General features: G+C 41.1%; 19 protein-coding genes and 3 non-coding genes across 22 annotated transcripts; 11 read left to right on the forward strand and 11 right to left on the reverse strand.

The window, feature by feature from the left end:
* Window positions 1–63: 63 nt before the first annotated feature.
* On the reverse strand, window positions 64–135 carry TDEL0Htrna5D. The gene has a single exon. It is a non-coding gene; the product is annotated as a tRNA-Asp (tRNA).
* A 386-nt stretch (window positions 136–521) lies between these two features.
* TDEL0Htrna1W lies at window positions 522–622 on the reverse strand. The gene is made up of 2 exons: window positions 586–622; window positions 522–558 (listed from the first exon to the last, which is right to left on the reverse strand). It is a non-coding gene; the product is annotated as a tRNA-Trp (tRNA).
* A 933-nt stretch (window positions 623–1,555) lies between these two features.
* Window positions 1,556–3,310, forward strand: TDEL0H02910 (uncharacterized protein; the record flags this gene model as incomplete). Its single annotated transcript, XM_003683313.1, has 1 exon — window positions 1,556–3,310. The coding sequence occupies one exon, from the start codon at window positions 1,556–1,558 to the stop codon at window positions 3,308–3,310; it is 1,755 nt and encodes a 584-aa protein (XP_003683361.1).
* A 179-nt stretch (window positions 3,311–3,489) lies between these two features.
* Window positions 3,490–3,561, reverse strand: TDEL0Htrna9R. The gene has a single exon. It is a non-coding gene; the product is annotated as a tRNA-Arg (tRNA).
* Window positions 3,562–5,276: 1,715 nt separating this feature from the next.
* On the forward strand, window positions 5,277–5,573 carry URM1 (ubiquitin-related modifier URM1; the record flags this gene model as incomplete). The annotated part of the gene is made up of 1 exon (XM_003683314.1): window positions 5,277–5,573. The coding sequence occupies one exon, from the start codon at window positions 5,277–5,279 to the stop codon at window positions 5,571–5,573; it is 297 nt and encodes a 98-aa protein (XP_003683362.1).
* Window positions 5,570–6,187, reverse strand: NAS2 (Nas2p; the record flags this gene model as incomplete). Its single annotated transcript, XM_003683315.1, has 1 exon — window positions 5,570–6,187. One exon carries the CDS (start codon window positions 6,185–6,187, stop codon window positions 5,570–5,572), a length of 618 nt encoding a protein of 205 aa, XP_003683363.1.
* Window positions 6,188–6,257: 70 nt separating this feature from the next.
* Window positions 6,258–6,905, reverse strand: GCN4 (amino acid starvation-responsive transcription factor GCN4; the record flags this gene model as incomplete). Its single annotated transcript, XM_003683316.1, has 1 exon — window positions 6,258–6,905. One exon carries the CDS (start codon window positions 6,903–6,905, stop codon window positions 6,258–6,260), a length of 648 nt encoding a protein of 215 aa, XP_003683364.1.
* Window positions 6,906–7,782: 877 nt separating this feature from the next.
* MIT1 (Mit1p) lies at window positions 7,783–8,880 on the forward strand (the record flags this gene model as incomplete). The annotated part of the gene is made up of 1 exon (XM_003683317.1): window positions 7,783–8,880. The coding sequence occupies one exon, from the start codon at window positions 7,783–7,785 to the stop codon at window positions 8,878–8,880; it is 1,098 nt and encodes a 365-aa protein (XP_003683365.1).
* A 183-nt stretch (window positions 8,881–9,063) lies between these two features.
* YIA6 (NAD+ transporter) lies at window positions 9,064–10,128 on the forward strand (the record flags this gene model as incomplete). Its single annotated transcript, XM_003683318.1, has 1 exon — window positions 9,064–10,128. One exon carries the CDS (start codon window positions 9,064–9,066, stop codon window positions 10,126–10,128), a length of 1,065 nt encoding a protein of 354 aa, XP_003683366.1.
* Window positions 10,129–10,270: 142 nt separating this feature from the next.
* EPS1 (protein disulfide isomerase EPS1) lies at window positions 10,271–12,370 on the forward strand (the record flags this gene model as incomplete). The annotated part of the gene is made up of 1 exon (XM_003683319.1): window positions 10,271–12,370. The coding sequence occupies one exon, from the start codon at window positions 10,271–10,273 to the stop codon at window positions 12,368–12,370; it is 2,100 nt and encodes a 699-aa protein (XP_003683367.1).
* Window positions 12,371–12,461: 91 nt separating this feature from the next.
* Window positions 12,462–12,972, reverse strand: BET1 (Bet1p; the record flags this gene model as incomplete). The annotated part of the gene is made up of 2 exons (XM_003683320.1): window positions 12,462–12,873; window positions 12,962–12,972. The coding sequence occupies 2 exons, from the start codon at window positions 12,970–12,972 to the stop codon at window positions 12,462–12,464; spliced, it is 423 nt and encodes a 140-aa protein (XP_003683368.1).
* Window positions 12,973–13,229: 257 nt separating this feature from the next.
* Window positions 13,230–14,078, forward strand: CFD1 (iron-sulfur cluster assembly protein CFD1; the record flags this gene model as incomplete). The annotated part of the gene is made up of 1 exon (XM_003683321.1): window positions 13,230–14,078. One exon carries the CDS (start codon window positions 13,230–13,232, stop codon window positions 14,076–14,078), a length of 849 nt encoding a protein of 282 aa, XP_003683369.1.
* Window positions 14,079–14,105: 27 nt separating this feature from the next.
* VAB2 (Vab2p) lies at window positions 14,106–14,939 on the reverse strand (the record flags this gene model as incomplete). The annotated part of the gene is made up of 1 exon (XM_003683322.1): window positions 14,106–14,939. One exon carries the CDS (start codon window positions 14,937–14,939, stop codon window positions 14,106–14,108), a length of 834 nt encoding a protein of 277 aa, XP_003683370.1.
* A 155-nt stretch (window positions 14,940–15,094) lies between these two features.
* YEA4 (Yea4p) lies at window positions 15,095–16,111 on the forward strand (the record flags this gene model as incomplete). Its single annotated transcript, XM_003683323.1, has 1 exon — window positions 15,095–16,111. The coding sequence occupies one exon, from the start codon at window positions 15,095–15,097 to the stop codon at window positions 16,109–16,111; it is 1,017 nt and encodes a 338-aa protein (XP_003683371.1).
* Window positions 16,112–16,284: 173 nt separating this feature from the next.
* GIM4 (tubulin-binding prefolding complex subunit GIM4) lies at window positions 16,285–16,689 on the forward strand (the record flags this gene model as incomplete). The annotated part of the gene is made up of 2 exons (XM_003683324.1): window positions 16,285–16,303; window positions 16,373–16,689. The coding sequence occupies 2 exons, from the start codon at window positions 16,285–16,287 to the stop codon at window positions 16,687–16,689; spliced, it is 336 nt and encodes a 111-aa protein (XP_003683372.1).
* A 93-nt stretch (window positions 16,690–16,782) lies between these two features.
* Window positions 16,783–18,072, reverse strand: WBP1 (dolichyl-diphosphooligosaccharide-protein glycotransferase; the record flags this gene model as incomplete). Its single annotated transcript, XM_003683325.1, has 1 exon — window positions 16,783–18,072. The coding sequence occupies one exon, from the start codon at window positions 18,070–18,072 to the stop codon at window positions 16,783–16,785; it is 1,290 nt and encodes a 429-aa protein (XP_003683373.1).
* A 207-nt stretch (window positions 18,073–18,279) lies between these two features.
* CMI7 (Cmi7p) lies at window positions 18,280–18,495 on the forward strand (the record flags this gene model as incomplete). Its single annotated transcript, XM_003683326.1, has 1 exon — window positions 18,280–18,495. The coding sequence occupies one exon, from the start codon at window positions 18,280–18,282 to the stop codon at window positions 18,493–18,495; it is 216 nt and encodes a 71-aa protein (XP_003683374.1).
* A 78-nt stretch (window positions 18,496–18,573) lies between these two features.
* On the reverse strand, window positions 18,574–21,426 carry INP51 (phosphoinositide 5-phosphatase INP51; the record flags this gene model as incomplete). Its single annotated transcript, XM_003683327.1, has 1 exon — window positions 18,574–21,426. One exon carries the CDS (start codon window positions 21,424–21,426, stop codon window positions 18,574–18,576), a length of 2,853 nt encoding a protein of 950 aa, XP_003683375.1.
* A 694-nt stretch (window positions 21,427–22,120) lies between these two features.
* Window positions 22,121–23,674, forward strand: TDEL0H03060 (uncharacterized protein; the record flags this gene model as incomplete). The annotated part of the gene is made up of 1 exon (XM_003683328.1): window positions 22,121–23,674. One exon carries the CDS (start codon window positions 22,121–22,123, stop codon window positions 23,672–23,674), a length of 1,554 nt encoding a protein of 517 aa, XP_003683376.1.
* A 93-nt stretch (window positions 23,675–23,767) lies between these two features.
* Window positions 23,768–24,427, reverse strand: IRC22 (Irc22p; the record flags this gene model as incomplete). The annotated part of the gene is made up of 1 exon (XM_003683329.1): window positions 23,768–24,427. The coding sequence occupies one exon, from the start codon at window positions 24,425–24,427 to the stop codon at window positions 23,768–23,770; it is 660 nt and encodes a 219-aa protein (XP_003683377.1).
* A 452-nt stretch (window positions 24,428–24,879) lies between these two features.
* SGN1 (Sgn1p) lies at window positions 24,880–25,707 on the reverse strand (the record flags this gene model as incomplete). The annotated part of the gene is made up of 1 exon (XM_003683330.1): window positions 24,880–25,707. The coding sequence occupies one exon, from the start codon at window positions 25,705–25,707 to the stop codon at window positions 24,880–24,882; it is 828 nt and encodes a 275-aa protein (XP_003683378.1).
* A 526-nt stretch (window positions 25,708–26,233) lies between these two features.
* Window positions 26,234–26,920, forward strand: NOP16 (Nop16p; the record flags this gene model as incomplete). The annotated part of the gene is made up of 1 exon (XM_003683331.1): window positions 26,234–26,920. One exon carries the CDS (start codon window positions 26,234–26,236, stop codon window positions 26,918–26,920), a length of 687 nt encoding a protein of 228 aa, XP_003683379.1.
* Window positions 26,921–26,957: the final 37 nt, after the last annotated feature.

The raw sequence follows: 26,957 nt of genomic DNA on the forward strand, positions 1-26,957 counted from the left end.
TATGGATCTTAGTTGTTAAGCACTGGTAGATCAAAGATCAAAGTGATGAGATGCAAAAAAATTCTCCGCGACGGGGAATTGAACCCCGATCTGGCACGCGACAAGCGCCCATTCTAACCATTAAACTATCGCGGATTGGAAATGTTGTTGAATATTCGTAATTCTTTTCACCTCGTACTTGAGCTTTTTGGGCACATGGCATGCGCCTAACATCTTGCTCTATTCAAAGAGGATTTGTTTGCCTAATTTTGGTTATTAGAGAGGATTGTTAGTCCGTTAACTCGACTGTACTTGGTTACGAATGCTATTTGATCAAGTCAGATAACTTTCGCAGCTGGCGATCATATTTTATCTCTTTTTATTTAATTGAATTGTGAATTTATGGTACTCACAGCTGATATACCCTCTCACTTTTTGTGAGGAAAGGCTGAATAGTTTAAGTTCATTGAAGTAAGTCGAGTTTATCAGGATCCCCGTTTCAGGTGCTGTTGGTTGAAAAATGTAAAAAATAAAAAATAAAATGAAACGGACAGGAATTGAACCTGCAACCCTTCGATTGCAATTCCGTGGAAATCCCAGGATTTAACTGGAGTCGAAAGCTCTACCATTGAGCCACCGCTTCATCTTGTTGAAATATTAAATATTTGGGGAGATATACTCAGTAATTCAATCAGTAATGAGTGATTGTTCACTTGCAAGCTAATAAATTTCAATGATACTGGATAGCAAGAGTGCTTTTGTTTTTGCTTGCCATGTCAAATGAATAAAGAACAACATGTGCTTTTACACCACTTTCAGGCAATGCAGTAGCGAGCAGTGCGGGCGAATTATTGCTTGTATTATAATTAATCGATGAGCTTCGCCAACAAGTGTAGTCAGTAAGCTACAGTCTCGAAACCTGGAGGGTGCAGGCTTGAGCTCAGAATATTTCAATTGACTGGATTAGGCTATATTTTTTTCAAAATTTACAATTGCTATGTCATACAAGCGGTAGAAGAAAGGCTACCTAATTCTGCCAAAAAAAAACAAAACATTAAAAAGTGTCAGGTAACCAACATTAATGTATTAATACAACTCGTCATTTCAAATTAGATGACATAGAAAAGCTTCAAGGTACGACCTCCCTTGATCAAATATTCTATTCATAAAGGGCTCTATTTATTCATTTTCAGGATTCTGGTGCGTGAATGTTGCGTGGTGTAAGTAATTTTAACATAGCTTATCTGATGACAAATATCGGTAAAAGATACAGCCTCTTCAACATTAGTATAGCATGCTCGATTTTATTAGAGTTTTTTCCCAAGGCACGGCGCTCTTCGATCGGCGTCACAAAATCCTAACCTGGCGCACGCTAAAAAATAAAATATATAGTCAAGTAATTTAAATGATTTACACAAAACCTTTCGAAAAATACAAAAAATGACCCAATTTAGTGCTTCTGTATCTCTTCCCTCATTAAAATTCACTCCAGTAATCTTAAATAAAAATTCTCACTTCAAACATATCACTCGGAAGTTAATACTGGAATTGTCTCATTTCAAATAGATTATTTAAAATGCCTGCCAAAAGCTACGTTGAGAATCCTTATTTTGGGGAATTTGAAGACGCCAATGTCAATGTGTATTCAAGTTTTGAAAGCCACAAAAAACTTCCAAAGGCTGAAATTCCAAAGATGCAGGAGACTGCTACAAAATTGAGTAAAAGGGAACGGCTGAAATTAAGAACGGCCAGAGCATTGAAGGGTGAAATAAAGCCTGGAGATATAATTGGCAGACGCCACCATGTGAGGTTCTGGAAAAACTCAAAGCTCAGTTCGGCTGCACCTTTGCAGACACAATCAACAACGCCGTCGAATAGTAGCTCACCAGCCACATCACCAGCAACTTCGCTGGACTCGGGAAGCTGGAACGAAGAAAGCGTTATATATAGCCCGCTTGGCCCGTCTTTAACTCCAAATGAAGAGACAACACATGTCGAACTAGTTCACTCAAGTGAAGAAATCACCAGGATTTCGTCATTTGAAACAACTCCTCAGGCCTTTGATCTTTCCAAGTATACGGCAAGGGCCATGTCTGCTCGTTTCAGTTGCGGTAGCTCTGAACCAGTATCGCCAAATAGGTCAGAAGCCTTCTCACCAACAGATGGTTTTGGAGCTGGATTTACGCCAATCACTCCAATGCCTGTCGATGAGTCTAAATCTGCAGCCGCTAAGCCAGCCGATCAAATTCAGGAACTAGTTTCTAGGCCCAATGCTTCCTTGGTTGACAGCCGCGCACCAGGCAAAGTGCCCGCTGTGCGTTCTTGTACCATGCCAATTACTCCGGTTGAATTAGAAGAAGACATTACTCACGCTAATTTCAACCGTCACCATTCTTTGCCGAGCACTTTCATCGTAGAAGAGGAAAGTTTACGCAAAGCGCAACCTGAGGTAAGGTTGTCCAGAGAAAGCATTGAGGTTAGCACAAAACAAGCCAAAAAGATCAGATTTCATGAATTGAACAATAGAACAAAGGGGTCAGAAGGGAGGCAATATCATGAAGAACAATGTCGTAGGTTACAAAAAGAACCACAAACCAATAAATCAAAAGTAAATTTATTCTCTAGGACATGGGAGAATTTGAATGAGGAGAGCTGGTATGTGAGAGTCCTACATGAGTACTGCCCTGTTCGGTTTAGAAAGAATAAACGGCTAAATTTTGACAGTCATCAATTTCGTGCCATGCAATCCAAATTGACTTTCGAAGCGCTAGTGGAGCAAGAAGTTCGTCGTCAGGACAGGAAGCTCATATTCCGCCCTAATAATTACGCCAACAAATCATTTATTCGTAGATGGTTTAATTTTGAAGAGGATAAAGATATCCTAGACTCGATGGACCATTTTATACTATGCAATGAAGGTCTCACGCCTATCTTCAGAGGATCTCGGCCAGCGGTGCGTAAACATCTGTTCCGCCGTTGGTTAAATTTTGATAGAAATAGAGCCATAATTTGTGAACAATTAATGGAAAGATGGTTGGAAGATAAGCAGTATGTGAATAAATTGAAAAAGGGTCGGGATGAAAGAGAGCAAATGCGTGCGGAAATGGAAACTCGACTAAAGGATTATGATAAAATACCGCCGCCTTCATTTTTCATCAAGAAACTCATGTCAAATTTATCTGGAAATCGTAGCAGGATAGGTAAGCCGCCAAAACGTGGTAGCCAAATTGTAGTCTTGAAGAAAGAGCCACTGTTTGGATCCCAGTATTTTGAAAATAAAAAAACTAAAGCCAAGAGATGGATCAAAGATTTATTACTAGGTATGCATTAACTAGCAAAATGAAAATGAATACTGATTGATTTGATAGCATAATTCAATGGAAGACGAGTTTCCCGATATCAATCACTTAAGATGCATTGAACCATGTTAATCGATTCCTATGAGTTGTTTATTGTAAGCTATTTTGTATGGTTGTTGACACTAATTTTAATGTTCGATTTACAAAAAAACACTCACGGTGGGGGTCGAACCCACAATCTTCTGATTAGAAGTCAGACGCGTTGCCATTACGCCACGCGAGCTTGTAATTTGATGATTTGGAAACGCCTAAAAATCGTGTCACCGGATAGATAGAAGATTCAACTATAATTAAGCTGACATGCAGAATTAGCTAACCTTTGAATTGATGAGGATTGTCAATAAGGAATACAGACAACCTTGATCGTAAAGTGCTTTTGAGACTAGATGAACACCTAAATAAGGTTTTCGCAGTAAAATCTTTCTTGGGGTCAATAGAGACTACCAGCCATAATACCATGATCCTACCAAATAGTAACTTCCGTAACTATAGCAGTCATCATACATGATTTACTTGTAGCAATCTAATTGCTAAGCCGCATCGATGACTATTTGGCTTTGGCACGCCCTTTGGCATTGCCAATCTACGTGGCTAACTCGGCTCACATAACAAGGATCGGCATTCAGAATTTGTGGCACCAAAGGTAGCATTGTGAACACACTGGCTATACTAACATCTGCTGCATTCGCGGCCGTTATCAGAACAAGGGGAGCCGTCTTTCAGGTTATCACACCACGACCGGCCCATCACCTCGACCATAGGTTCATTGTAATTCAACATGGCTCCAGTAGTTCATCGCATACAGTCGCCACCTAACTCCCTTGTCTGACTCTCTCGAAAGGCGTCCTCCGACGAACCGCCAACCACCAAATGGCAACCGCCCAAAACCTTTAGCGGGAGAGGAGAAACCTTGGGTGTTGCATTGTATTTTGCCAGAATGATCTCGACAAAATATTCTACTTTACTGATTCCCTAGAGGACGAAGCCCCTAATCTTACTTCGCTCTAACTCAGAGTGAATTTAACCTTCAGTGACTTCCTGGTAAGCTTCGAACGAGTATAATGCTATCGATGAAATAATAAACTTAATGTTCAATCGTCACCAGAGTCCCATGACCCAATCAATAGTGAGGTTGCAGAATTAGCCGCCGTGCTCCAAACAGAGGTGTTCAATGAAAACTGCAGACTGAACAAAAATATAAATTGGTTCAAATCAGTGCTTTAGAGAATTGACTGAATGATCTACTCGAATAGCGAATTAACTAGACAAACTAGCCGATAATTGATTTGGAATATCTCAAAGGCCCGGACAAAGTTGTGGCAGATACTCGCATCTAGAAATATACTTATTAGCAGTCAGGCAACGATCCCCATATTGGACCCTACAATATGGACAGCAGACATTAAGAACAATGAAGAGCTAGCAGCCGTCGGAACCGCACATGAAAGCGATGACATAGGCTATCGAAGATTCATTCCGAATTGCTCGATAGCCATTCGCTCTTTAATAAACTATGCAGCAAAGAAAACACCCACCATGGACCACACTGGAAATCAACGCAACAAGCTGAAGAGACTTTTAATCTCAGCTAAAAAGAGTCAAGATTACATCAATTGTTACTGGGATTTAATTATCGACCGTGTTATGTTATTGCATGATTTGCATGATTTGATTCTTTGTAGTTGGACTAGACTCGACTAGCTCCAACAGACAACTTAATTGGCCCTTAGATAGATTCTCTGCTGTCCGTGGCCTTAAACCATGAATGAAGCTCTTGATAGTGAGTATTTGACGAGCTAAATCACCGTAGCCTGGTCGTCTTAGACGTTGTTTTAATGTAAGGCTACGAAAGTCAGTCCGCCATTTGGTCCCACTGAAAAATTCAAAATAAAAAATTGACAGCGATGAGATGACATAGTAAAAAGCTGTGGAGTCAATATGGTTACTGTGAAGGTTGAGTTTCTTGGTGGTCTTGATGTTGTGTTTGGTAAACAGAGGGTACACAAAGTGCGCATCGATGAACCTTCGGTCAATGCTAAGCGACTAATCTCTTACATAGCCGAAGAAATGATCACGAATAAGAAAGATATAAACGTATTTCTTGAGGAAGGTACTGTGAGGCCAGGTATTTTGACGTTGATCAACGATACCGATTGGGAATTGGAAGGTGGTGAGGATTATGTGCTTGAGGACGGAGATGTTGTATCCTTCACATCGACTTTACACGGTGGTTAAATCAGCTTAAAACGAGCACCTAGTAAACCGGATCCTCCCCATGTGTCTGTCGGAGTCACTGTGAGATCGAGCACTTGACCTTCTCTAAGTATGCGCAGAGGTAGGGCAACGTTCGCGTTTCCCTGTATAGTTTGTTGTAAGAATGATAGATTTGAATGGTTTGTAGCATTGACAGAGGCCACAGAAACCAATTTGTCACCGTTTTGGCACCCAGCGGAGTGCATGGGACTTCGTGGGATGAGGCCGTAAATCTCTGCAAAAGCAGTTGGAGTGGAAGTGGTCTGGCTGGCGACGGGCAGACTGGAATGAGTCGCTAGTAGCGGTTGTGATCGATCAATGACTGCTCGCAGGTCATTTCTAAGCATATTCAAATAGTTTCTCAGTAGACGTACTTCCAGAACGTCGATGTCCTGTCTTGGGAACCCATCTTCAGTAATTAATGGAGAACTCAAGTCTGCTCCATGACCTTTCAAACGATCAAAATTACGATCCAACTCACTTTCAATATGAGATTTCAATTCAAGCACTTGTGGTAAGGAGAGTTGTTCTAAATTAGCCACCTGCTCAACGATCCAAGGGTCCGCTAGGGATCCATTCAATTGTACGTTAGTCATTAGTGTATTATTATTGTATGTAAGTGAAATTGACAAAAAAAAAAAAAGGTTATAATATTTGCCTTATAAATCATGTTTTACTTAGTAAAGAGTTTAACCGAGTAATTTCCTGTTCGAGTTCTGAGTTTCTAGCTATTAACTGTTCCACTTTAGACTCCAACTGGGTCATTCTCTGCATCTTTCTAGCTCTTGATCTTCTAGCAGCTTCTGTGTTGCGAGCCCTCTTGAGAGCCGCTGGATCATCTGATTCTACCACGACAGGAGAAAGAGGAGCAGAACGGTTCTTACGATTGTAAGCCACTACTCCCAAATGATCCACTTTCCCTACACGCTTCTTAGTAGCAGGTGTAGTCAAAGGAGCTTCTTCAAAGATTGGAGTTGGTAGAAAAGAAACATTACGGTCCTTAGCGGGCGATGGCACGACAACTTCAACTTCTTCCTCAGCTTGAGGAGTAAAATTGAAAACATCAGCAGGATTAATAGGAATCTCATCGTCAAAGAGAGACCCCCATTTGGATTCTTCACCGGAAACCGCAGACAAAGCGGGATCCGAATCGAACATGGGCGTTAGCCCATCGTGGTCGTCGTGATGGACAAGCAGGTCCATTGGAACCTGCCCGTCATCTTCCTTTTTAACAAAGGCGTCAAGCGACCCAAAAAAGGGTTCCGTATCGGTTTCAGCAGTACAAGTAATATTTTGGTTCATAAAGACAGACATTTCAGTAATAATAATTTTGGTTGTTGTAGTTTGTTTGTAATTTGTTGTAAAATAAACGTAAAGGGGGAGATTGTGTGTAAGATGTCACAGTAAAGACATGTTGGTTGGTAACATTTTGGATAGACTATTGGGGGGAGATATCTAAAGATTCTTGATTAAAGAGAGAGAAAGAATAAAAGCACTTATTATTTCATATTTTTTAGTAATTTTATAAGTTGATTCAGTAGGTTAGACGAAATTTAGAAAGCCATTGTTCAGTAATTGTATTATATTCTTCTCTTAATTGTCTATCTCTCTTGAAGATTTAAATTTAAAACTAAAAAGTGTAGTAAACAGAAATGAAAGTGAAAATTTTTCACCTCGAAGCTTTTTATAAAGTTGAGTCCGAGCGACTCAACTCAAAGCCGTCAAGTCGTAGCTTGCGACCGCGAGCCATGCAAGTATGGCTCACCGAGATTCGATGGGTTCCGCAGCGGCGAAACCCAATTAGACTAATTAGACTAATTAGATTACAGTAAATAGAGCCGGAAATCGCGGATGATAAGTCAACGCGAAGTGGCTCCACTAGCAGCTGGCCAGCCCAAACAGAAGACTCTAATTGCTCAACTTCTCGCAGGATCTCTAAGAGCAGCTTGCAACCATCGAGGTATGCATTGATAGGGCCAACACGATATCGCGTCGGCAGTGAACGGGCCGGAAGCTCCCCAATAGGTTGCTGCAGCGAACGAATCTCGGTGTGGTTTCCCTTGACGACAATTGCGATCTCTTCCTGCTCTTATATACTTTATATTTATGTCTTGTCTTTTGGAGAACGTTGTTCTCTTTCTCTCCATATTTTCGACAATTGTATCCTCTTTAGAGAGTAAATTAGGCTGTGATGGAATTAAAACCGACTTTCAAAGGTTATATACATGATGAAGCGGATGCTTTGTTGCTCTTGCAAGCGACTTTGGAAGGTCGCTTGCAACAAATCTCGCGAAGGCCCTATGAGATTGAGAGACCTTATCTTATTGTCTCGGGGAGTGCTTTTGTCTTTGTAGAGGAGATGTCCGGCATCAAGCGTTGGACTGATGGGGTTCCTTGGTCTCCATCACGAATTTCAGGTCGTTTCCTCATTTACAAAGGTTTAGACAAGTCGTATGCAAATCCAGTGGTACGCAAGAGACCTAGACAACAGGATTCATTCTCTTCAAATTCGACGCCTTCACCTACAGAGAGTAATGGTGAGGCGAAGAATTATACGGGGTTTGTAAAAAAGACGATGTCTGTCAAATTCAAGAATCGGCTGAAGAATAGTGTTGAGACTCTACATTTAGTGTCGTACTATAATGTCGATGATGTCAGGGATAAGAAATTGATTAGGCCTAGGGATTCACCTCTCTTCCGTTCCGTTAAACCCAGTGCTGATTTACTGGCTGCAGTGGAAAATAGAACGCTTGGCAATAGTACCAAATTCAATTTGCTCCCTAGCACAACGGCTAGTCCCTCTACTACTACTACGTCATCGGCATCGACGACAAATTCGTATTCCTCTTCTTCCTGTCCTTCATCAACCGGTAATTCGCCGCTTTTGAACAAGATTACTGCTGGCAGTAGTTTTTTGCCCTACATCAAGAGACACCAAACGGATCCTTCAAGTTTAGTACCACCGCAGATTATTCCGGCTACAAACTCGTTTCTCACCCAACAACAATTATCGCAGAACTTTTTGCCTTTTACACCACCCCCATCAGCCAATTACACTTCACAACCACTGGCATTACCGCATCTGAATCCACAACAGCCGCAGTATTACCAGCAACACACCTACTATCAATTGAGGCCTCCAAGCCATCTGGCACTGCCAAACGTTAATACACAAGTGCCTCCATTATTGCTCAATCCATATTTGCCACATTCTTACCACCCGAATGACAGGATGCGTGGTCATCCATCGGGACCATACTATAACAGTTCAACAAATGACCAAAGATAATCCTAGGCCTGTCTATAATATTATAAATCGATTTTTCATACTTTGTATTTTTTACTATCACCTATTTCGGCACCGCAGATTAACGACCCGAGATACCTAGGTTACTAGTTGAAGCCTTGAGTTGATGAAAGATTGAATTCACTGAAACTCTAGACCTAATCATATAGCTGCGATTGCCATACCATGTCTAAGGAGGACCCTCATGAAGGGTTTTTGGTACCAGATGGTATTTCTCCACTTTCCTCGTCGGACGTCATCGAGCCAAGAAGGGCAGCAAGACTTATACAGGACCATCAATTGACATTGGATCATGATTCTATGCAGATCCCCAAAGAGCCATCAGGTAGGATACGGCTCAACGATACAGAAATTACAGCATTGTCGGGAGCACTTTCAGGATTTATCTCTGGGATAGTAGTCTGTCCCCTGGATGTAGCCAAAACTAGATTACAAGCCCAAGGGTTACAATCTGTCGGGGAAAACCGTTATTATAACGGTATGCTAGGTACTTTCTCTACAATTATCAGAGATGAAGGTGTTCGAGGCCTTTATAAAGGTTTGGTACCGATAATAATGGGATACTTCCCAACTTGGATGATCTACTTCTCTTTCTATGAATTTTGCAAAGATTTTTACCCTCGAATGCTCCCCCATCAAGACTTCTTATCATACTCATTATCTGCAATCACCGCTGGTGCGGTCTCGACCACAGTAACAAATCCAATTTGGGTCATCAAGACAAGGCTGATGTTGCAAACTCATGTGTCACAGTATCCGACTCATTACAAAGGTACATTCGATGCATTCAACAAAATAAGAACTCAGGAAGGTTTCAAAGCTCTATATGCCGGTCTGGTACCGTCATATTTTGGGCTCTTACATGTGGCTATTCATTTCCCCGTTTATGAGAAGTTAAAAGTTACATTTAATTGCTACCGTGGCAAGAATAATAACCATGAGCTTGATTTGTCCCGTCTAATAATGGCTTCATGTGTCTCCAAGATGATCGCTTCGGTGATCACTTACCCACACGAAATTTTAAGAACAAGAATGCAATTGAAATCAAATTTACCGGACTCAGTACAGCATAAGATGATACCTTTGATAAGAAAGACATATTTCACTGAGGGAATACGAGGTTTCTATTCGGGTTTCACCACGAATTTGGTACGTACAGTTCCGGCATCGGCAATTACACTCGTATCATTCGAATACGTTAGAAATCATCTTTCCAGTATCACTGATTAAAAACATCTGCATTATATGGACCTTGTACATAAGATCTTTTATTTATTCAAACGATCTTTCGAGCTTGATTCGCTTTATAAGCAGCGGCGCGCGCCTGTAAAACATCTTGATACACGTTACAACTCATTACAAGGGAGTATCAATGTGGAATCCGTGGTTCATTGCTCTATACCTGCTTTGGTCAGGAGTATTTGCAATATTAGAGCAACAAGAGAAACCGCAATTTCCAGAGCCTTTGAATGAAGAGGGTTTCAACACTCAGTTAAAAGCGGGACTGCATGTCGTCGAGTTTTATAGTCCCAATTGTCATCATTGTAAAGCTTTGGCACCAACCTGGGAGAAAACTTGGGAAACATTCTATGAAGAGGGTAAAGCACTTCATATAGCTTTCTCCCAGGTTAATTGTTTGTTAAGCGGAGATCTTTGCGCTAAGGAAAAGATCGGTTACTTCCCAACTATACGTCTATATGGGCCTTCTGGGGTCATCAAAAACTTTCCTGATGATGCAAAGAGATCGATGGAGAATTTAATCGATTTCGCTCGTCGCGAGGCCAATGATCCATCTAATTCAGAAATCGTCGATATTAAGAGTACAAGTATCCAACTCTCGGGTGATAAATTCAATCAGTTACTTGATGGGAGGGGCAGCCAGCCCATTTTGGTCTCCTTTTGGCCGTCAAAGGCAATGAGAAGCACAGATGATGATATGGAGTTTGAGAATTGTGAAGATTGCCGTCCCTTCCAAAGAACATGGAGGGTTCTCTCTTCCAGACTTTTATCTTCTAGCATTTCCACCGGCCATGTCAACTGTGAATCATCTGCGAAGCTTTGTGAAGAGTTAGGCTTCGATGATCTGGTTAAGATTAGAAATCACTCATATGAGAGACTTCCTAGGGTTGCTTTGATCATACCCGGAAGAAAGGTTAACAATTTGTTCATTTACGAATCAAAGTTCTCGACTTCAGTTTCTGATTACGAAGATTTCGCAACAAGGGTCACTAGAAATAGTGAAGCTCCATTCATCTCATCTTCCGACGTAAAGCAAATAGCGGAACGGGACTTTCAACTCTCTGCATCTTCTGCATTTGCTTCGCCTCCTCAAAATTTGCATATAGTGTTCGCATATAACCCAAAGACTGTTGTGCAAGAGGATTTTGCTGTATTAGACCATTTGGTCGAACCGCTGTCGAACATACCCAATGCCTATCTCTACAAGTCTACTGACGACATGAAGCAGACAAGTCGTTCGAACCTTGATTCGCTTTATAAGATTATGAATTCTAATTTGGACGGGCCAGAAAAGACTATAAAGGAAGAATTCATCGATTTGAACGTTATGGATCAAAATCCTACGTTTTATGTATTCAGGGATGGAGACAGAATCCCTCACGTATTTCCTGGATACTCCACTACAGAAGTGAGGGACGTCGATAGAATTGTTACGTGGATCGAATCCTTATCTTTGCCGTTCATGAACGAGGTCTCAACCTCGAACTTCAAAGAACTTCTAAACTTTATACCTGAAGAGTACAGTGGTTTAGCTATCCAATTGATCGACACTTCTAGTCCTGTTCTATTCGAAAAAAGCAGCAGATTTCTGGAAAAGTTCATGTTGGCTGGCTACGATTACGAAGATTTCAGAATGGGATACGTCGTGAATGTTACAAGTGCAGAAAGAGCCAAGAAGTCTAAAAAAATGAGTGATTTGAAGGGAAAGGGCGCATCGGCAAAGAAGAGAATTCAGGCAGCTATCCAAGATGTTCCTCATGTGGATGACAACAAAGTTGTTTTAGGCTATATTGACATTTCGAAATCAAGCAACACATTGTCCAACATGGGTCTAGCACACCGTGGAGATACTTACAAAGCTGGGGATGTAATTATTATCAATAAAGTCACCAAATTCGTTTACGAGCATAATGCCGCTGGAGATGTATTAACCTCAGAATCGTCAAGCAAGATCAAAAACGCATTGATATCGGCTCTTTTACCGAAAGCAACGCCATCACCACCCCGAATTTCGGGCCATCTGTTGAGCACGCCATTTGGAGATTCATTCAGATTTTTAGATTCGCTTCATCAATTTGGATTCTTTGGTTACCTTGGCCTTCTCTCGGTTGTACTATTCTCTTACAAGATTCTACGTTTTTACAGCAGATCAAAAGTCAACCGGAAGTACAAGGCCAAGAGAAACACTTTAGGCATTCTTGGGAAATCAAATCAGAAGAAGTTACGAGACTAATTGTTGAGCGAAGATTACTTGCCTGCAACTTTTTCAATTATATATAAGTGTTATGTTACATTTTTATGGATGAGGGACAAATTGCGAAAGGCTAACGAATCCAAACCCAGAAGAATAATAACCCGACGAGGGAAAAAATCAACAACCATGTCTTAACACTAATCCTAGAATTCTTCGCCATTACTAGCATGTTGGTAATGTTGTTTTTAACCTTTGTCGCCGTTTGTTGGAATGTCTCTCCAAGATTGTCCAACGTCTGATTACTGCCTCTAATTTCATCCCCCATCTTTAATGACAAAGATTTGAGAGCTTGGATCCTCTCCCCCATGAGACTCATTCCTTCTTCATTCTGAGATTCCAAACGCGCCAGCGAGCTCTGCGAATAATCTATTTTGCCATTATTTCCATATGGAGAAGAAGGACCCATTTCTTGCTCATTTGCTCCAGTGTCAAACAGCCTGGTTCTATTGTTATCACGTTGATGTAAAACATTATCGTGGTAGCTATTGCTTCTATCGTTAATAAATGCTCTCAGCGATGATCTGGAAGGTGAAGCCAAAATGGTCAAAAAAAGTCACTCGCTCGACATACCTAGGGTTCATTATCTTCAATTCACACCGATATGACTACACACACCATCACCCAAATCTCGATTCAGACAGTCTATAATTCCGTATACAGCCTGTCTTCCTGAACATCAAGAATATTCAGGAAGTTCTTGGCAAAACGAAAAATCATTAGTGACGTTCTCATATTTGTAGCTCATCTCACTCTAAGTCATCGCTAAACTTAGTAATTCAATATGGATAATCACTGCTAAGTTCCTCCACAATCTCCATTAATCTTTATTTGGTGTAAGATGGAAGTTAGTGAGGGGGTACCGGCTCAATCTCTAAGTCAGATCAAACATATAATACTGGTTCTTTCAGGCAAAGGTGGTGTTGGTAAGAGCTCCGTGACTACTCAAACGGCGCTGACGTTATGCAATATGGGATACAAAGTTGGTGTACTTGACATCGATTTAACTGGGCCGTCACTGCCTAGAATGTTTGGTTTGGAAAAAAAGTCGATTTTGCAGTCAAAAGACGGATGGTTGCCGGTCTCACTTCCTGTTCCTGAGGGTAGCAATGGATCCTTGAGTGTCATTTCGCTTGGATTTCTGCTGGACGATAGAGGGAACAGTGTTGTATGGAGAGGACCGAAGAAAACAGCTATGGTGAAGCAATTCATAACGGATGTTGCCTGGGGTGAATTGGACTATCTCATAATTGACACCCCGCCTGGAACTTCTGATGAACATATATCTCTCGCAGAGCAATTGAGATGGTCCAAACCAGATGGGGCTATTATTGTTACCACGCCTCAGAACGTAGCAGTTGCAGATGTGAAGAAAGAAATCAATTTTTGCAAAAAGGTAGAAATCAATATTCTGGGGATCGTAGAGAATATGTCTGGATTCGTATGTCCACATTGCGCCGCGTGCACCAATATATTCTCCAGAGGTGGTGGTGAAAGGCTAGCAAACCAGTACTCAGTACCATACTTGGGCAATATACCAATTGATCCTAAATTCGTCGAAATGATAGAGAGTCAGGGTTCTTCAAATGTACCATTAAGCGACATGTATCAGAAATCTTCTTTGTTTAAGGTATTTCAACCGATTCTTAGAAAGATTTTGGATCAAAATTGTCCCTCCAGAATTGCATAGGGATGTGGTGTTGCATCGCTCCACTTCCTACGTTGGCGGTGTCGCTTTGAAAATATTCTTTGCAGATATAGTTTCAAATGTAGTTTTTGTCGATGGCGTACTGACCTTTCTTAGGGAAGGCGGCAGAAAGACATCACTTGCATGCAATGAAGAAGTTCGCATGGTTTGGGACATTCTATATCGGACTATCAAGTCATCCACGGATGCTGTGGCATCCGAGCTCTTTGACGTTATTTCAGCTGACTTTGAAGGTCCCGCATGTGCGACATTTGTCTCTTCAATTTCCTCGAGGTCTGCCTCCTCTGCTTGTTCTTCCAGTAAATAGCCAAATTTGTCACGCATTAAACCAAAAAGGAGAGGATAGTGTTGCTCATTAAAGACCTGACCGTTCAAAAACCGACTTTTTCGTGGAATTCTTGCGTCGATCTTAACTATATTTTCTAGGATCTCATCTGTACTATCTTCGATAATATCAAGATTGCTTGACAATTTTGCGACACCATCGGAAAGCCCTTTTAAATGCTCTGATGACGGATTAAACCGTTGATTTCGAATACGATTGTCGCATACCTTGTCGTAAGTGTGATTTAGTCTCTTTGCAGATTTCTTCAATTGAAGCTCAACTGATTCCATTTGCACATTTTCAAGACTTATGTCATTTCTAACAGCTTCAAACACTGATGCTATACCTTTCTTTAGATTGGTCACATCTTGCTCCATTGCTTCAGATATTGATCGCAGCGTAAGCTGCTTGTGACTGGGCACTGCCGCAACATGCTTCAACTCATTGTATGCCTCTCCTCCCTCGATACTGTTGAAGGTGTACCTCTTCCTCTTATTTTTTAGCGTATTGTTAACCATCACGGCCTACCTTGCTTGTATCTGGCTTTCAGGGTTTCTAATGTGAGACTTAAAATGGCTGAATTTGAGACTGTAGCTCGAGCCGAACTTGAAATTGAAACAACACTTCAATCAAAGGTTTAGATGACGAATAGCTAAGAAAGGGTCCTTAGAGTATGTGGGACATTTTAGGTGCTATCGCTTTTATCTTTGGTGGATGCTGCTCGAATGTCTTAACCTTGGAAGGTATTATCGGCCCGGCTACAAGCAGCGTAGGAAGTATTCTGACCTTCTGCCAATTTGCATTTGCAACACTTGAAGGCATATGGAACTTCTTAGACTTTAGCTCACCAATTCCACGCCTGATGCCTAGAAAGATACCTTTGAAGGTTTATTTAATAAGTGTTCTTCTATATTACACAGGCTCCGTGACAAACAATAGTGTCTTCCAATATGGTATCAATGTCCCATTGCACATCGTGTTCAGATGCTCTGGGACTGTGGTCACCATGCTGATTTGTTGGCTCTTCAATGGCAAGCAATATACACGCCTTCAGGTCTTGTCAGCCGCCTTGCTGACTATAGGCGCCATCATAACTTCCCTATTCAGAGAACAAGAATTCTCCCTCGATATTTGGCGTAGTTCTACAGGCAAGAATCTTTCTACCGAATTGAACGCCAGATTTTCTACGGGGTTGCTTTTGCTTGTTGTCTCTTCTTTGACCTCATCGACATTATCGGTGTACAATGAATGGACATACCAAAAGTATGGCAAGCACTGGAAAGAGAGCTTATTTTACACGCATGCCCTTGCTTTACCTGTGTTCCTTTTAAATTACAAGCAACTGAAAGAGGAGTTTTTTGCATTAAGCAATTCACGGAAGAATGCTGAACTTGTCTTGTTCGATTATAGTATTAATATGAACAAAGGGCAATTACTTATGGCCAACATTTTAACGCAGCAAGCCTGCATAAAAGGGGTGAATTTGCTTGCCTGTCACACTAACGCCTTGACTCTCTCGGTAGTTTTACTTGCCAGGAAGTTCGTCAGTCTTTTGCTGAGCTTTTACTTGTTTGGTGGTGACTTGTCAACGACGTGCTATGTTGGCATTACTACAGTTTTTGCGGGGGCGTTGTTGTACACTTTGGCTCCAAATAAATCGACGAAGTTGAATAAATCAAAAGATTCTTGATATTTATGTATATATAGGTCCAAGAAGTTAGTTATTCGGTGTCATTCGGTGTTCGATTCGGCTTGACCGAATGCTTGCGATGTTATATCATCTCGACTAAACAAAAAAAATGAAAGGTTCGAAGATCAATAAACTATTCGATATAACAGTTCAAAATAGGAATCAACTCCAGTATGGACCAAAGAAACAATGGTATGTACTTACCGAACTTGGAGCAAGACTAAGAACTCTTTGGACTAACTTACCACCCAATTATTTCAGCTTTCCAGGCAAAATATAACGACTACAAGCAGACTTTAGAGGAGTTACAGAGCAAGATAATCGAACTAGGACATGATAAAGATGAACACGATGTAGTATTGAATACCTTAAATGGGACAAACCCCGAAAGGAAGTGCTATCGTATGATTGGCGGCGCCTTGGTTGAGAGCGATGTTAAGACAACCATCCCTATCTTGAGCCTAAAACAATCCAAATTATCGCAGACCGTATCAGAATTGAAATCTGAGTTAACAAAGGTAGCAGTGGAATTTGAAAAATGGAAGAAGGATAATAAAATTCAAGTTGTCAAACAATGAGGATGGCCCACAACTAGCATGGCGGTTGCCTGATATTTCTACTTAATTTATGCACATAGAACTCTAATTAAAGGGACGTGGATCAAAGTAACATCAATTGTTCTTCTTCTCGGTGTTGAAGTTTTTAGTAGTTTTCGAGGTAGAGACGAAGAATATCACGAACAGAACCCAAGCGAAGATCACTGCAAAAATCCCAGATATGTAGACTCTAGCGTTCGTAATTTCCCAACTTCTTGGATATTCATCATGGGCCAAATGACGAATGGCCTTTACGTCGGATACGGAAACTAAGGACAAGCCTGCTCTTTTGTAATCGACTTGAAATGTGAAAACGCCATGATGATCAGGAAGCCTGAAGTCACCAGTCGTATACCATTGGTAAGTCTCATCTCTATGGCTGGGTATCAAGTTCAAACGGTAGTAAGGATCTAGCATTTTAAGCTCGAACTGGATGTCGGTAGCCTCGAATGGTTGCCATTCTTCTCCATTCCATTCTGAGAAGCTGACTTCGTAATTGACAGCATCCTTAATCTTATATGGGGCTTCCTCGTAGGAAGTACCATCAATATGAGAGTGCCTAAAACCATTGGTTTTAATAACCCCTTTCTCCTTAAAAGTCCATTTGGTAAGCTCTTTAGCCAGGATTCCGTTAGATTGATGATTAGAATTGCTCAAAAATTCTGGAGAGCCGACCCATGCAGTGCGTGCATTGTTCAAAGCCTGGAAGCCAACAACGAGATAACCTTGGGAGCCAGATACCCATAAGTCTTTACCCTTTCCAGAAGCATAGGAGGTCCTTGGTGCCACGAGGATGGGAACCAGTTGTTCACGATTGTCAAGTATTGCGACAGAGGAGTTCGTAATGAAAAAATCTTCTTCTTCATCATAGGGCTTGTAGACAAACCTGTTCTTTAATCCATCTGTACCGATTCGAATTCCGTCGGAAGATTTTTGAAAGTGGTCAACTAATCTGTAGTCTTTAGGACTTGGATATATCCCTAGCTGGTTAAGGAAAAGTCTGACGGGATCGGACAAGCTCTCTGGTGAGCTGACGGCCAAAACGTTGCCACCAGCCAATGAAAACTGAAGCAGCGATTTTCCCGAGACATGCTTGTTCAATGTTTTGCCCTTAATAGGGAACACCATAAGATTATCATAAATTTTATTCTCACCTTTGAACAGTTGAAGACTTGATGTCTCATTTGCCACTGAAATAAAGTCTAAAGTGTAATCGCGTTCCCTCATTGAATTGAAGAGGTTTGAGTAGTTATCCAAGACTGACAATCTCTCATCATATATGACCAACGTCCTGGAGCCCTGAACGCATCTTGCGTTCGCCAAAGCAGCGAAAGTCAGAAGGGCCACAATGAAGCTTCTTAACATTCTGGGGCGTGTCAATTCGCTTCGAGAACCTTTTGTTTGCTTGAAGTCAAAGAAGTTTAAACAACAGGAACTAATACATTTTTCGACTTTTTCACCGCTCACCATAACGCGCTGAATTTCCCAAGATTCTCTAAATTGACATAGTCAATTGACAGCTTCCCTTGTGAAGGCGTTTAACAGCTGAAACTGAAGCTTTCAAAGATAATAATGACTAAGGATTCACCAGAGCTTAACGAATTGACTGCAGTTGAGCTTTCGAATGCACTGAAGAAACTTCAGGAGGGGGAGCAAACTGCTGATGAGATTGAACATAAGCTGGATTTAATGGAGCAGAAGATGGCTCAACTGCTTGAACAGGTTGAACTAATGCAGAACGATAGCAACACTATTAAAATTCAGCAACAGTCTGTTGAAGAGAAGTAGCACTTTTCAGTGCGAACAACGACATACGTCGACTTTTAATGATAACCCTTTCTAATGTTCATCTATAAAATAGCCCTACTATGTAGTTTCCCTGGGAACAAATAACGACAACTCACCATTATCTTCGGAGAACGGATTTACGTCTCGCTCAGGATTGATAATGTAGTTTTGTGTGTCAACATCAAGCACGACCTTTACTTGCTTTCCGTTCCCAATCCACCACTTCTTGAAGTCCGAACTAGGTGCTGGAAGTCGTCCACCTCTATTCTGGGCTAACGCAGCAACTTGAGACTGTGTCGATAGATTTCTCACGCCGTCTTCCTCTAGGCTGTCGAGCAACAAGTTACTGTCACTCAGCAAGGCTAATTTATCTTTCTCACTCGAATTGGCTAGTTTTCTGGCAATCCTTTGGTAAATGTCTGCGGCTATAACAGCTTTCTCCTGCTCATCAAGAACTGTAACCCTTGCCAAGAAAGTGGCGTAGACTGGTCTATGATCTGAGAACAGGATATTTTCAGCGCAGCCGTAGGTCAACTGCTTCAAAGATGATCCGCGACTCAGAATCCTGTCCGTCCATGCTGGAATACGCATCTTCTCACTCGTATCATACGTTTTTGTTCCAGGATCAAACTTATAAGTCGGAGGAAAATTAATTTCCATCTCGTGGTAATACGGGAACGCTTCACCAGCAATCATTTGTTGATTGAGCTGATCCTTTTCAAGCAGCTTTGCATACTCTCCAGCCGCTATCATCTTGCGTACGTCGTCATTGGGCATTAAAATTCTGTAATTGAAATCTCCCATCCATATTATAACATCATGGTCCTTGATCCTAAGGCCTCGAGAAAATCTGATGTTCTTGACAATAGTCTTATAATCATTGTGGCGCTGCTCCACGTTCTCCAGACCAGCTGCTAGATGTGAAACTAATAAGCAAAACTTCGTTGCTGAGTATTTGAAGCTCACTGCAACAGCTCCTTTGTTTGAGGTCATCCCACCGAAACCAGTCTTCTTCATATCACCTTCGACATGCTTCACTTTTGGGTACTCCGATTCACATACGAAAAGCATCAGCAGAACTCCACCTAATTGACTGCTCCAAACGCAACCGTAGTTCTTGTCCACTTTCGCATTATTTAGTACACTCAGCATTTTTTTCTCCCAGTACTGCTTCACATATGGATCTGTTGATAGAATATGTCCCGGCGTAAGTTCTACCATCTCTTCTAGGCCAATGACAAATATATCTGGAAAAGAGGCATCATTATTTATCTCTTCTGGGCAAATCCATTCACGGATATCATCTGAAGGAAGCTTACCACCAATATTGAACGTTCCCGCAAATATTGTGATATCTCTCTCATAGGTATATGACTCTTTACGCAGTCTGAGGTACTGAGATATCGTTGAATGAAGTGGGTCATGAATCTTCACTCTAGAATTGAATAGTTTTCCATAAACCTTTCTGTACTTGCTTGAATTCTTATTATTTTTGGAATAAGTAGTCTCTAACCAATAGTTGTTTTCTGACCAAAGTCTATCATGTGTCTTGATCAATAGTGAGGTTATCTCAACACCGGAAAGCTCACCTGTCGTTAGCTCAAGCACTTCCCGGCTGACAAGTCTTTCAACGGTAGTTGTACGATCTACGGAGTCGTAGCAGCTCACTCTTAATACACCAGTCTGTTTCCCAATGTAAATTCCTCTTTTTTTATCATAGGCAAAAGCACCAAATTCATATAGATCTTGCTTTAACATGTACAGCAATTTATGAGGTGTCTTACTGAGAAATCCAGATCCAAGTTCAACATTGGTTAACTTAACACCCTTGGCAGCTGCACAGCTTTTGTACGCACGAGCCATGGACTCTTGCGCTTCGCTTCTTGATTTGACAAGGTTTACGACGCTGGCCATACCGTATTTTGATGCTAGATTATCGAAATGCCTGTCAAACGCAGCTTGAGACTGTTCAGCACTCTTAGTAAGCTTTAGTTTACGGCCATGTAAGAGCTGACCATCCACAACTTCCCAAAACAGGGGTACATTTCCACTAACCTGAGTATACGAAAAGATATAATTCTCCGTGGTCACAATTATTTCTGTCTCCATGAAGTCTGAAACCCTCCCTTGCTCGTCAATACCAACTAATTCTAAAGATTGTTGCTTACTTTCGGCAGAGATCCTTGTTATCAGCGTTACCGTGGAGACAACATCGGCTTCTTCTACAACTGCTGTCTTATAGAATCCTCTAATCAGGAAAGTAAAAAATTCGTCCCCGATCAGCTCTTTCTCTTGAGCTGGAATTCTGCTACGCCAATTTATTATCTCTGAAACGAAACTGGAATTCCAAATATAGTTCATATCCTGATTATCGATAGTATAATCCAGACTGTGAGAAAGACCATGATTTTTTAAAACATTCGATATGTCGAAATCTCTAGAGTAATAAAACGTTCCATCGCTAAAAAGCTTCTTCAAAAATCCACACGGATGCTCGTGCACAAGCTTCTCGTAGTTCTGTTCCGTGATTTCGAAGTGAAGATGATCGTAAATTGGTAAATCCAAGCTATGGAAATCGACATCTAAAACCTTGAAAACATTTTCAGATGGATTCAATTGCCCGTTTTGAAGTGTCCATCGGGGAAATCCAACTTTTTGCACGCCAGTTATTAGCGCAACGGAAACGTCTCCATTTATTGACACTAACCCAAGCAATCCGTGATGTATTCGGCTCTTGACCTCGACATACCGAGCTAAGTCTCCTAGCTCATCATCCGTAATTGATCTGATAGCCACTACCGGTGTCTTAGAGCTTTGTTGTGTAGATTGCTGTTGACCACCACCAGGTACGCTTGGAATCTGGAACGACAGATTATAACCATTGGAGGATATAACGATAGACCTCGGATTTCTGCCGATAAAGAGTCTCATGACAGCATTTACTAGAGGTAAAGATACTTGGCGACTCCTCTTAAGACTGTAAGATTCATCGCTTTTGTCTAAAAGCTTCAGCTTGTATTTAGTTTCGCCGCGCTTAGCAAGTGAGCGGCACAACAAAACTCGATCTTTTGCCTGAAAGAGTCATTTAGAAACGATTTACACCTCAAGATGTTTTGGAAGCTAACCCTTCCCATGTAACAGGCATCGGGACAGATCTATCAAGTTGATAGTGAGCAAGCGTTCATGACGGCGAGTCTATGTTAGAAATACTATGAAATTTTCAAGAGCTGAGAGGTTATTGGTAAAACTAGTTTACAGATTCGTGACGAAGGCTGCACCTTCGTGCTTGATTTAAATCACTTCGTTTGATCAAGTGCCTCCAAATTGATTTGAATATTCCACATGACTTGAACTCCGAAATACATGAGTCCAACCTCCTTTAAGCTTCCATGGGCAGCCTGCTGCCAGACTTGCTTCACATTTCAGCCCCAATTGACAACATCTCGAAGGTTAGACTAGATAGATCAACTTTATCGATCCAGATAAGCTCAAAAGCATCTTAGACGACTGATCAGCTCCTATGATAGCAACTCGATGAGATATTAGGTTGCAGAGCGCATCGGCCGCCTATCAACCAAGATAATTGTTAGGAGCTGCTGAGAATCTACTGCTTGGACTTTAGAGGATGGAAAAAAGGTTCAACGAACTTTGTTATGCGTGTAGAATTGGAGATACTGATAACGTTGATCGTTTAGCTTCTACCGGTGTCAATCTGAACTCGGTAGATGAATTTGACAACTCGCCACTGTTTCTTGCGAGCTTATGTGGTCATGAAGAAGTGGTTAAATTGCTCCTCAAGAGAGGTGCAGTTTGCGATAGAGATCGTTATGAGGGTGCTCGTTGTGTATACGGCGCTTTAACGGACTCCATACGGGACATTCTTCTGAAATACGACATATCAAAGGCAGTTGACGTTAACCAGCCATTCGTTATGCACATTTCGTCGCTAATGAAGAATCAATTACCTGCGACACATGATATATGCCTAGGAACTACCCTCGGGAACCAAGAGCGTCTGAACCTTCATAGATTCATTTTAAGTGCTAGAAGCCCAAGTTTAAAGGAAAACTTTCATTCGGTATGGAAGGAAAAGCATGAGATTGATATAACGCAAAATGTATCCATTAGAGTAACCGAGACGCTAGCCAAATTCATCTATCTGGTACCTGTATTGCACGAAATTGATCCTAAGGACTTCGACTGTCTGACGAGCATGGCCCGTGATTGGCAAATGTCAGAGCTTGAAGACTTTCTCCATAGAGTGAGGCATGTAGTAGATCCTTCCGACAAATCTACAATGATGGCTGAATATCAGTTCAAATTCACTGAAGATGCTCGATTGCAGTTTAAATCTTTAGTAGATGATGAAATACTCAAAAATATCCAGGACGTGGATGCGGAAACTTCTTTGGAGGCTTCGAGCGTCGTTGAACGATTTGCAACATGTTCTGCATTCCCGGACCTTATAGTTGTTGTCGAGGATTCTGATAATTCTAAGCGGCTCTTCCCATGCCATCTGGCGATCTTGAGTCGCTGTATTTATTTCAAGTTAATGTTTACTCTCCCATTTTCTGAGCAAGCCACTTACAATCTAAAGAGAGAAGGTCGAAGTGCACACTCGAGAGTTATTCCGTCAGTTTTCTTTCCTTCTTGTGAATTTGAAGTGGCCGAAATAATACTGCGGTACCTGTATTACGACAGCTCGGATATACCATGGCAGTTTGCAATTGACGTACTGATGACGGCCGACCTTCTTCTCGAAGACAGACTGAAATCAATGGCTGCGGTCGTGATCACACAGTCCAAAGAGATTTTAGAGAACTACTCGATTTTCGACATATTATATGTCGCCTGGAAAACCAGAATGGAGAGATTGGAGCATTATGCAGCGAAGGTTGTAGCACTTGATATGAAGTACTATGCCAAACACCCCGAACTCAAGCAGGCGATAACACTCAGCTCACGGCGAATATCTGCCAGAGAGGAAACCGATTCAATCGAATTTGTTGATGACATTAGATACTATTTACTTGAGAAGTATTCCTTTGAACCCGATGATATTGACTTTTTGAGTAAAGAAGACGATACAGACCTACTTGAAGCGTCAGGAATAACAGAATATAAAGAAGATGTTGCGGTTATTGAAAATGTCCTCGACGAGTTGGCGCTTCAGGCATAACTTTACTTAAGGGTTTCAGATTTTCTAACAAGATCTATACGAATTGCCATATAGACATGAAGCGGCAAGCCATCAATAAATTTACAAGAACTTTTATTTCTTGTGTATATCTGGCAGCCATCCTTCATCAACGGATTTTTCACTAATTCCTCTTCTTGCAGCTTTACTTCTTTTAGTTCCTGTACTTCTGAAGTTCCCCAATGCGTAGGTAGCTCCAATCACCACTAATCCAATGACAAGCTGAACTGAGAGAAAGCCTGGATTAAAAAAAGACATTGGAGGAGGAGAGACAAATATAGAGACAGGTTTAATTCCTACTTTCATGAGTTCGTCTTCCTTAACAACAAATAACAACGGAGCGAGGTAAAAAGAACCCTCTGGCAACGTTAATTGAATAGCTGTTTGAAAATTGACGCTATCATTCACTGGAACTGCGAAAGGACCTAGCTCTTGAGCTGTAACATTAGCGATTTCTTGGCCGCCCATAGTGTCGATGACGTTACCAGCAAGGCCGACAATTGTCACATTTTGATCCTCCCTGTTCTGGAAAGTGATATTGAAAGTTGCGGTCTCTTTAGCAGTAAATTCAATTGGCAGCGTTAGCTTGGCGTCAGGTCTTTCCAATATATTGTAAGACACATCGAAGTTCACATAGCCAAGTGACCCAGCGCTGGCATCATCAGAAAGTTTCGTTTCATCAGCTACAGCAAGCGAGCTTAACAGGAAAGAAAACAATAAGTTTCCGAGCTTCATCGTAATGACTTTAATCAATTTTGTAGTGGTGAATGTTGCCTTTAACTCTTAAATCTTTCCGCCCTCGAACTTATCCTGGAGACGAGTGAGATATTATAATCATGTGCAAAACAAAAATTAAACTTTAACATAACTAAATAATCAATTATTATTCTAAAGATTTTCTTTTAAAAAGCTAGCATTTTCTATTCAAATATAATTTTTTAAAACTACAAATTTAAGAAACAACATTTGCATTTGGTTTAGTCTTCCGAAGGGTGTTTTTATGTTAGGAAAAAGGATAAGTTTATGCGCGAGAAAGCGTCGTAAAAAAAAAAACTAGATTTTTTCAACAGCATATTTACAGTATTTATATTGCAAGTGAAGAATACGTCCAGCACCAGTTCAGGCGGTGACACTGGACTGTTATTTAGAGTTCCCACGAGCTTCAGATGGTGAGAGAGTTTTCATTGTTAATTACCTTTCCCATTAATTTCATCATTGTTTTTTGATGGGTCAGCATTGAAAACCTCTTCAGACGAGCTTGCGTTCTCTGGGTCATCTTTACGGTAGTCATCCAGTTGATTGTAGTTGGAATAGTTTCTTTGTTGACGACCCCCTCGTTTACTATTTCGATAGTTGCCTCTGTACTTCCCTTTGAAATTGCCATTAAATTGACCGAACTGTCTTGGCCCGCTGGACTGTAATTCAAATGGTGGAGCATATATATTCATATTTTTATAATCTTGGTAACCACCTTGAGGATAGTAATAGTATTGTTGTTGAAAGTAGAAGTTTGGTCTTTGAAATTGGGCATGCCTATGATAACCTGGTAAATTAGTTCTTTTTTTGTAAACACTAATTTTCCCTCCTTTCAATTCAGACCCATTGTGTTCCAGAGCTTTCTCTTGAGCGTCTGCATTTTCAAATTCGACATATGCGTAGCCTTTAGGTGCCCCAGTATTCTTATCATACAGAAGAGTTATCCTCTCAATAACACCACAGTCCTTAAAATGCTCATCTATTATCTCTGGAGTAATCTCAGGAGTGATGTTACCAACGAAAATAGAACGAGAGTCCGCTTCGACTTGGGCTGCATATCTTTCTTCTCGACTTAGCTTTGGCAAGCCATTCGCATTTGGCTTCTCATCGATTGATAAGTCAGCAACTGCTTGCAATATGCCAGTATCACTTAGAGCATTGTCAGTTCCATCAGATTTTGAGGAATTTGCTATAGCATGTTGAACCTCTTCGACATTCTCGTTGGTGTTTTCAACTTGACTTTCTTCACTATTGGACATTGTGCTGAGCATATAATCACCAGTTTATAAAGCAATTGAAAGCGACAGATTGATAGTTGTTCTATAGCTAATTGAAACCTAGATGAATGCTCCCCTCACCCTCCATTATAAATATATTTTACTTTCGTTTGGATATTTTTCAAATCCGTCACCGTGACGATAGTAGATCATTCTCAAGTTAGACAAACGTCAAGAATGATCGACAACCATTCAGAATAATTCATCATGTATAATCATGTCTTCTCTGGGTGATAGAGGAGCCATAGCATATCGAGAGTGATAGTTCTCTTCAATGCCCATTTAGAATTCAGTCAAATGACGATCTACTTCGCTTCGATCCAACCTAAGAGATCACGTGAAAGTCACTTGCTGAAAATTTTTTGAATAGTATGACTGGAATAGATGCGATGAGCTAACTTTCTCCCAGTAGATTGGTCTGCTTCTCTCAGTATATCAGCATCCTGCTAACGATTTAAGCTATTATTGATTGCTTCAGGAGAGTTAATAAGCTACAGATTGGCCAAAAATGGTTTCAGTGAGAAAGAGAAAGATGGCTAGGTCCTCAGTGGGCAAAGCTACTAGAAGAAATAAGGACAAGCAAAGGAAGATAAACATAACGTCGAATCCCATCATCGCAGCACATTGGGATTACTCTCTTACTTTAGCACAGAACTATAAGAAGCTCGGATTGCGGGCGAAGTTACAAGCACCTGCTGGAGGTCAAGAAGCAGATCTTTCGAAAGAGAACAAGAAGAAGCCGCTTGGCAGACATGCTAATGAATCAGATGACGATGAAGATGAAGTGGACGACGAACAAGATGGGGACGAACTGAATCGTGAAGAGCTAAACAGTGACGGCGAGTACTTGGAAGAAAAGATCCCCGAAGGTGAAGCTAGAATTCAGCGAGATGAGAATGGCGACGTGATCAAGGTTGTTTATGGTAAGATGAACACCACCGATGGGGAAGAAGGTAAGACCCAAGCTACGACCGAGGTTGTTAAAGAGCTGGAATCGTTTGCCTCTAGACCTCTTGTGAGAGTCGAGAGGAATCAGAGTACTAGAGAAGAAGAATGGTTGGCTACTTTGTACAAAAAGCATGGTGATGACTATAGAAAGATGTTCTTCGATAAGAAGCTCAACATCTATCAACAAAGTGAAGGTGATCTGAAAAGAAGAATACGCAAGTGGAAGAAGAGACATGGAATCGCCTAAAGGGGCATAAATTGTTTGTAAACTATTTAGATGGGAC

The sequence above is a fragment of the Torulaspora delbrueckii genome, chromosome 8, assembly GCF_000243375.1.
Source record: "Torulaspora delbrueckii CBS 1146 chromosome 8, complete genome".
NCBI lineage: Eukaryota > Fungi > Ascomycota > Saccharomycetes > Saccharomycetales > Saccharomycetaceae > Torulaspora > Torulaspora delbrueckii.